The 9349-nt window shown below is 44.6% G+C and overlaps 1 protein-coding gene across 1 annotated transcript in view; it reads left to right on the top strand.

Annotated features, from left to right (window-relative positions):
* The first annotated feature begins 2340 nt into the window (after window positions 1-2340).
* The window catches only part of LOC123772069 (uncharacterized), a 50975-nt gene continuing 43966 nt past the window's right edge, over window positions 2341-9349 (top strand). The window contains 3 exon segments of the mRNA XM_045765009.2: window positions 2341-2475; window positions 4849-4982; window positions 7222-7394. Of these exon segments, the coding sequence (XP_045620965.1) occupies window positions 4895-4982; window positions 7222-7394 (261 nt within the window). The 5' untranslated portion in view covers window positions 2341-2475; window positions 4849-4894.

The following is a 9349-nucleotide window of genomic DNA, read 5'->3' as shown; positions in this document are numbered from 1 at the left end:
GCGCTGCTCATGTGCCAGTATAAGGATCATTAGAGACAATAACCAAATAATGCCGGTCATGTGTCCCCCTCTAGCCGTCGCCGGCCACACCACCTGGTAACACGAGACTGGCCAGCGAAGGATAAAGGTGAACGCTGGTAAGTCAAGCAAAACAAGAGGGACGATACTGGGGTTTCGTCCACGGTGAAAGGAGCCGAGCGGACAGCACGCTGCACTTGTGATCCTGTGGTCCTGGGTTCGATCCCAGGCGCCGGCGAGAAACAATGGGCAGAGTTTCTTTCATCCTATGCCCCTGTCACCTAGCAGTAATATAGGTACCTGGGTGTTAGTCAGCTGTCACGGGCTGCTTCCTGGGGGTGGAGGCCTGGTCGAGGACCGGGCCGCGGGGACACTAAAAGCCCCGAAATCATCTCAAGATAACGGTGGAGAACCCATCAGTGGATGGCTCTCCACCGTGGTACTCTCAGGCCAGGTACTCACAGGCCAGGTACTCACAGTGCCTCGCTTGTGAGTACTACGCCCGTGTAATTTAAATACCATGGTTAATACCTGGTTCAATATCAGGCTTGTTGATTTGTGGAGCCAATTACCGCGTAACGTGGTGGAGGTGGGGTCCCTTGATTGTTTCAAGTGTGGATTGGACATGTATATGAGTAGGATTGGGGGGTTATAAATAGGAGCTGCCTCGTATGGGCCAATAGGCCTTCTGCAGTTACCTTTGGTTTTTATGTTCTTATGTACTCACCTCTCTTAATAAAAATACAAATAATAATAATAATAATAATTCATTGTGTCGAGGGACAGGAAGCCAGAGTAGTAGTCATACAGGTTAGGCTTATATCGAGGTCACCCCCCCTCCCCCTAAGGTCCGAATTACTGACCCCGTCCCCAGGATGCAACCCCTCAACAAGCTGACGTAACTCCGTGAGTACCTACTTACTGCTAGGTGAACAGAGGCATTAGGTGAAAGGAAATGTGCCCAACCACATTCTGTCCCGCCCGGAATTCGAACCCGGCATTCTCGATTGTGTGTCGAGAACAAACCCGACTGCACAACCGGGACCCTTGTGTGCTGACTGATGCTGTATGTTGGTATGTTCTCGACTCACAATCAGGAATCCCGGGGTCGAATCCGGTCGGGCAAAATGGGTGGTAACGTTTCTTGTCACCTAATACTACTGTTCACCTTGCAGTAAATAGGTACACGGGAGCGAGTCAGCTGTTGTGGGGTTGCATCCTGGGGAGGGTCAGTACCTCCACCTGGCCGTTGGTACAACGTTCGAACAAGTTTTAACACCTAAACAAGTTATAACAACCAATATAGCAAGTTGTAACAACGTTCTAATACGTCATAAACACGTTAAGCCAAGATGTAACAACTTTATTACAAGTTGTAACAAGTGGAAAATAGAGACAGTTTCGGTTTGTGTTTCCAGGGAACCCATCCTACGAATTGACAGTACGGTTTAATACTAAGTATAATAAGTACATTTCCTGACTGCCATACATAGTACATAATTGCACTTATGGAGCTGTTACATTTACCTACCCATTTATTCTCCTCGTTTTCTATTAAGACACTCAGAATTTTAGGATGAAGTTTTAAAGTTCAACTCACTATCCACAAGTTTTAAATATCAGGATTTATTTTTCAGTTTGATTAAACAATAGAGATTTTATACAAAATTTGAAAATATCCTGAGTTACTTTACAATTTATTGATAAATTTTAGTTTTGTTTTATTAGTTTAATAAATCTGTAATATCAATGTAGCTATAGGTTAAGTAATTAATTGTTATTAAGAAGCAATAAAATGCTTATCTTCAAACACTAAGAAGGTTAGGTTAGGTCGTGGTTTTCTCTTCAGCTTTTCAGGTAAATTCAAATATTCACAATATATTTGACAGTACGGTTTAAAAGTGAAAATATGCACAATGCCTGACTGCTATGAATAGTACATTATTGCACATATTTGTGCTGTTACATTTACCTCCCCATTTTTGGAGGACGGGCTGGGACCTTGATATAAGCCTAAGCATATATGTATACTCTGACTATAACCATCCTGTAAGATGGGGATATAAGATGAACTTATATCTAGTTTTTTTATCTATACTGTACTCCTTCGTATATTGTAATTAATTATAATTATATAAAATAGGGCTACCAGCATATTGCTGTGGATTCTCAAGCTTATTAATACAAAAATATATATACACGTGCTGCCTGTCTACCCTCCATAAAGCGAAGTATAATAATAATAATTAGTATTATTATTAATATATAAATATAAAAAATAATATATATAGATATAATTACTACATATCATGTATGATATGAGGCTATAATAGAGGAGCAGCGTGTGGCAAGAGTGTGGCGAGCAGCAACACAACAAGGTCTTGTTAAGACTCACTCAAGGGCGACACTCGCACTCGCCCTCCACTCTCCCTCCACACTCCCAGTCACTTCACTCCGGTAAGAACTATATTTCTATATTGATACTATGTAATATATGGGTTGTTTATCGTTCGTAAGTAGAAGCTCTTTTGTTTGTTGTTGTTGTATATATATATATATAGGAGCGTGTTGCTGTGCTGGCGGGAGGCGCTGTGGGTGTTTCTGGGCTGGTCTGTGAGGCCCATGATCTTACTACATGCCTTCTTGCTTTTATTTTGTTAATGTTGCCCCGAGGGGCGAGTTTATTGGGCAGCGTCACTCATCCTTTCTGTTGCCTTTAAGGGTTTTTAAAGCGATAAATCTATATCCGCTGTAACTTGCATGTCTACAGGCGTACTACAGGGCAAGAATTCTTGTATTCCGTGCTTACCTACGGGTGACTACAGGAAAGTGAGGTCTAGCTCTTCCTGCCCCGCCTACTGCGCGCGCGCTCTCTCTCTCTCTCTCTCTCTCTCTCTCTCTCTCTCTCTCTCTCTCTCTCTCTCTCTCTCTCTCTCTCTCTCTCTCTCTCTCTCTCTCTCTCTCTCTCTCTCTCTCTCTCTCTCTCTCTCTCTCTCTCTCTCTCTCTCTCTCTCTCTCTCTCTCTCTCTCTCTCTCTCTCTCTCTCTCTCTCTCTCTCTCTCTCTCTCTCTCTCTCTCTCTCTCTCTCTCTCTCTCTCTTTCTCTTTCTCTTTCTCTTTCTCTCTCTCTCTCTCTCTCTCTCTCTCTCTCTCTCTCTCTCTCTCTTTCTCTTTCTCTTTCTCTTTCTCTCTCTCTCTCTCTCTCTCTCTCTCTCTCTCTCTCTCTCTCTTTCTCTTTCTCTTTCTCTTTCTCTTTCTCTTTCTCTCTCTCTCTCTCTCTCTCTCTCTCTCTCTCTCTCTCTCTCTCTCTCTCTCTCTCTTGCTTGTTCTGGTTATCTTCTCCATTCCCCAACTTTATTACCTTACACTTAAGATTAAACTACATTTGTTTGCCTTCTCCTGGAGTGTGTTAAGGTCTTTCTGTAACATGCTACAGTCCTCCTCTATTTGTACTTTCCTTCTTATCTTTCCATCGTTTGCCGACATTGACTTGTACGAACTCACTCCTTCGGGTAGATCATTGACATTAATTAGGAACAGTAGCGGTCTGAGGACCCAGGTTCTAGTGCAGCAACAGTGGCTACCTTCTCTACTCACAAATGGTAGGGCACGTTTCCTTTCACCTCATGCGTCTATTCCCTAGCTCTAAATAGGCACCGGAAAGTTTGTCAGCTGTTGTAGAGCTGCATCCTTTTAATAATCAGTAGTTCGATCTTATCCTTGATACAAGCCTAAAGTATACAGAGGTGTCCATCCCAAACAAAAGGAATTATGTCCTTGACACAAGTGGATCATCAGCTACGCTAAAGTATAGTTTTTATTATTATTATTATTATTATTATTATTAACTCCAATTAATAATAATACTCTAATTATTATAATTATAAACTCCATAGTCTCCCGAGACTGAAGGATGCCTACTATTATTATTATTATTATTATTATTATTATTTATATATACAAGAGTTCTTACATTCTTGTAAAGCCACTAGCACGCATAGCGTTTTGGGCAGGTCCTTAATCCCATTATTTTCCCCGAAATACGACCCGCCAAATCGTTTAACAACCAGGTACCCATTCACTGCTGGGTGAACAGAGACTACAGTTAAGGGTTGGCGCCCGGTCAATCCTCCCCGGCCAGAATACGAACCCGGACCAAAGTGCTCGCGAAGCGCCGGGCGAGTGCTTTACCGCTGTTTTGGAACATATCAGCCAGGTTAAGGTATACACTGAACATTATGGATAAAATTGGTTGTTAAGACCAGTTACAGGTCAGATTTGGTTCATAGTAATGTTCTACAAGTTTGTGTTATTCCTGTCAGTAAACCAATAAAGCAAATATGTACTTTTTCAGCACAGTGAGCGATTTGATCTGGGTTCGATTCGTAGCTGGAGACGATTTACTGTACTTTTATTCAGCGTCGTTAACGACTTTAAAATCTCTGAAGCATTCTATGGACAAGTAAACCCACATTTCAGATTCAACGGATTTTCTGTGTTTACTAGTTGTGTTTACTAGTTGTGTTTTTGCGGGGGTTGAGCTCTGGCTCTTTGGTCCCGCCTCTCAACTGTCAATCAACAGGTGTACAGGTTCCTGAGCCTATTGGGCTCTATCATATCTACACTTGAAACTGTGTATGGAGTCACAATAACGTGGCTGAAATATGTTGACCAGACCACACACTAGAAAGTGAAGGGACGACGACGTTTCGGTCCGTCCTGGACCATTCTCAAATCAGAACACCAACAGGTTTTGAAGAACGAAGGCAATAATGTTCTACCATATAAATACGTGAGTTTATATTTCAGTTTATATAACTTACCATCACAGGTGAGGGTGATCTAGTGTGACCCGGCGCCACCAGCAGCACCCATAAATGGCCTCCAGCCGGGACTCGTCAGATGGTGGAGGGGACCTTCCTCCTCGACGCATCCGCCTTAAGGTTAATGGGGTCAATTATTCTGGTAAGCATCATTTCTCTTTTATAATTTTTAATTATTTTAGGTAATGTGCTCTGTCTGAGTGGCAAGTGGTCGAGAGCTTCCATGTGTTGCAATAGACCAAGCTCTCCTGAGTTGCAATAGACCAAGCTCTCCTGAGTTGCAATAGACCAAGCTCTCCTGAGTTGCAATAGACCAAGCTCTCCTGAGTTGCAATAGACCAAGCTCTCCTGAGTTGCAATAGACCAAGCTCTCCTGAGTTGCAATAGACCAAGCTCTCCTGAGTTGCAATAGACCAAGCTCTCCTGAGTTGCAATAGACCAGGCTCTCCTGAGTTGCAATAGACCAAGCTCTCCTGAGTTGCAATTGACCAAGCTCTCCTGAGTTGCAATAGACCAAGCTCTCCTGAGTTGCAATAGACCAAGCTCTCCTGAGTTGCAATAGACCAAGCTCTCCTGAGTTGCAATAGACCAAGCTCTCCTGAGTTGCAATAGACCAAGCTCTCCTGAGTTGCAATAGACCAAGCTCTCCTGAGTTGCAATAGACCAAGCTCTCCTGAGTTGCAATAGACCAAGCTCTCCTGAGTTGCAATAGACCAAGCTCTCCTGAGTTGCAATAGACCAAGCTCTCCTGAGTTGCAATAGACCAAGCTCTCCTGAGTTGCAATAGACCAAGCTCTCCTGAGTTGCAATAGACCAAGCTCTCCTGAGTTGCAATAGACCAGGCTCTCCTGAGTTGCAATAGACCAAGCTCTCCTGAGTTGCAATTGACCAAGCTCTCCTGAGTTGCAATAGACCAAGCTCTCCTGAGTTGCAATAGACCAAGCTCTCCTGAGTTGCAATAGACCAAGCTCTCCTGAGTTGCAATAGACCAAGCTCTCCTGAGTTGCAATAGACCAAGCTCTCCTGAGTTGCAATAGACCAAGCTCTCCTGAGTTGCAATAGACCAAGCTCTCCTGAGTTGCAATAGACCAAGCTCTCCTGAGTTGCAATAGACCAGGCTCTCCTGAGTTGCAATGGACCAAGCTCTCCCGAGTTGCAATGGACCAAGCTCTCCTGAGTTGCAATAGACCAAGCTCTCCTGAGTTGCAATAGACCAAGCTCTCCTGAGTTGCAATAGACCAAGCTCTCCTGAGTTGCAATAGACCAAGCTCTCCTGAGTTGCAATAGACCAAGCTCTCCTGAGTTGCAATAGACCAAGCTCTCCTGAGTTGCAATAGACCAAGCTCTCCTGAGTTGCAATAGACCAAGCTCTCCTGAGTTGCAATAGACCAAGCTCTCCTGAGTTGCAATAGACCAGGCTCTCCTGAGTTGCAATGGACCAAGCTCTCCCGAGTTGCAATGGACCAAGCTCTCCTGAGTTGCAATAGACCAAGCTCTCCTGAGTTGCAATAGACCAAGCTTTCCTTAGTTGCAATAGACAAAGCTCGTCAGAGATATAATAGACCAAGCTCTCACGAGATATAATAGACCAAGCTCTCCTGAGTTGCAATATACCCAGTTCTCCTCAGTTGCAATAGACCAAGCTCTCCTGAGTTGCAATGGACCAAGCTCTCCTGAGTTGCAATAGACCAAGCTCTCCTGAGTTGCAATAGACCAAGCTTTCCTTAGTTGCAATAGACAAAGCTCGTCAGAGATATAATAGACCAAGCTCTCACGAGATATAACAGACCAAACTCTCCTGAGTTGCAATGGACCAAGCTCTCCTGAGTTGCAATAGACCAAGCTCTCCTGAGTTGCAATATACCCAGTTCTCCTGAGTTGCAATAGACCAAGCTCCCCTGAGTTGCAATAGACCAAGCTCTTCAGAGTGGCAAGAGATCGATGTTTCATAACTGCAAAAAGAGGAGCTCTCTGATAAGTTGCAATAGGGCTAATTATTCCCTTAAGTTACAAGGAGACAGTAAATATTTACAGTACTCTCTAGTTGCGAACTTCTTATAACAAACAAACAAAGAACATTTTGTAAGTGAATAACAAAATACAATAACTGAAACAAAAAAAATAATAATTTACAGATTTTTCTCGCTATGTTGGAAGCAACAATCATATTAATTATCCATAAATTGTTAACTGCGTAAATACCTGATTGTAAAAATGTAAATACCTTTACATTTTACATAAGCATTTATTAATTTATGTTTCCAATGTGTTACAAACTTAAAATATATATATTTTGATATATACACATCTGTATATATGTGCGTATGGTTGTATAGACACATATATACGTGTATGATTAACGATGGACGGGTGTCGTGTAGTGGGACCCGAGGTGCCGCCCTGGACGACGCTCGTCGACTTCCTGCGGACGACGGTGAAGGCCGTGGGGACCAAGGTACTGTGTCGCGACGGTGGGTGTGGCGCCTGCACCGTGGTGGCCACGGTACCTGACCTCCAGCACCCCGGCGCCTCCAGCACCTTCAGTGTTAATGCTGTGAGTACCCCTGGTGATGCTGTGAGTACCCTAGTGATGCTGTGAGCACCCCGGTGATGCTGTGAGTACCCTAGTGATGCTGTGAGTACCCTAGTGATGCTGTGAGTACCCCTGGTGATGCTGTGAGTAGCCTGGTGATGCTGTGAGTACCCTAGTGATGCTGTGAGCACCCCGGTGATGCTGTGAGTACCCTAGTGATGCTGTGAGTACCCTAGTGATGCTGTGAGTACCCCTGGTGATGCTGTGAGTAGCCTGGTGATGCTGTGAGTACCCTAGTGATGCTGTGAGTACCCTAGTGATGCTGTGAGTAGCCTGGTGATGCTGTGAGTACCCCTGGTGATGCTGTGAGTAGCCTGGTGATGCTGTGAGTACCCTAGTGATGCTGTGAGTACCCTAGTGATGCTGTGAGTAGCCTGGTGATGCTGTGAGTACCCTAGTGATGCTGTGAGTACCCTAGTGATGCTGTGAGTAGCCTGGTGATGCTGTGAGTACCCCTGGTGATGCTGTGAGTACCCTAGTGATGCTGTGAGTACCCTAGTGATGCTGTGAGTAGCCTGGTGATGCTGTGAGTACCCTGGTGATGCTGTGAGTACCCCGGTGATGCTGTGAGTACCCTGGTGATGCTGTGAGTACCCGGTGATGCTGTGAGTACCCTGGTGATGCTGTGAGTACCCTAGTGATGCTGTGAGTACCCTAGTGATGCTGTGAGTAGCCTGGTGATGCTGTGAGTACCCTGGTGATGCTGTGAGTACCCTAGTGATGCTGTGAGTAGCCTGGTGATGCTATGAGTACCCTGGTGATGCTGTGAGTACCCTGGTGATGCTGTGAGTACCCTAGTGATGCTATGAGTACCCTAGTGATGCTGTGAGTAGCCTGGTGATGCTGTGAGTACCCTAGTGATGCTGTGAGTACCCTAGTGATGCTGTGAGTAGCCTGGTGATGCTGTGAGTACCCTAGTGATGCTGTGAGTACCCTAGTGATGCTGTGAGTAGCCTGGTGATGCTGTGAGTACCCTGGTGATGCTGTGAGTACCCCGGTGATGCTGTGAGTACCCTGGTGATGCTGTGAGTACCCGGTGATGCTGTGAGTACCCTGGTGATGCTGTGAGTACCCTGGTGATGCTATGAGTACCCTGGTGATGCTGTGAGTACCCTGGTGATGCTGTGAGTACCCTAGTGATGCTGTGAGTACCCTAGTGATGCTATGAGTACCCTGGTGATGCTATGAGTACCCTGGTGATGCTGTGAGTACCCTGGTGATGCTGTGAGTACCCTAGTGATGCTATGAGTACCCTAGTGATGCTGTGAGTACCCTGGTGATGCTGTGAGTACCCCGGTGATGCTGTGAGTACCCTGGTGATACTGTGAGTACCCTGGTGGTGCTGTGAGTACTCCTGGTGATACTGTGGGTACACCTGGTGATGCTGTGAGTACCCCGGTGATGCTGTGAGTACCCCGGTGATGCTGTGAGTACCCTGGTGATGCTGTGAGTATCATGGTGATGCTGTGAGTACCCCGGTGATGCTGTGAGTACCCCGGTGATGCTGTGAGTACCCCTGGTGATGCTGTGAGTATCATGGTGATGCTGTGAGTACCCTGGTGATGCTGTGAGTACTCTGGTGATGCTGTGAGTACCCCTGGTGATGCTGTGAGTACCCTGGTGAGGCTGTGAGTATGATGCTTCACGGTTTTCTCCGGTATAATACTCTCAAGAGAAATGTAAGAATTTATATATTTAATTATTTAATCCATATTTATATTTATATTTATTAAATAGTTGGATTTATTAAATATAATAAATATAATAATAATTTCAGTAGAGATAATATTAGATTTTATTTTTCTCTTTTGATCTTTCAGAGGGTGACTGAACTTAGTTTTAATAAATTGTTACATGTGTGTATTTTCCCTTATTTTACAGTTTTATTGAAAAATATGTATTTTATATAATAGTTC

Source organism: Procambarus clarkii, chromosome 1 (assembly GCF_040958095.1).
Source record: "Procambarus clarkii isolate CNS0578487 chromosome 1, FALCON_Pclarkii_2.0, whole genome shotgun sequence".
Classification (NCBI taxonomy): Eukaryota; Metazoa; Arthropoda; class Malacostraca; order Decapoda; family Cambaridae; genus Procambarus; species Procambarus clarkii.
Note: the sequence above shows the minus strand (reverse complement) of the source record. Positions and strands in the feature narration are given on the sequence as shown.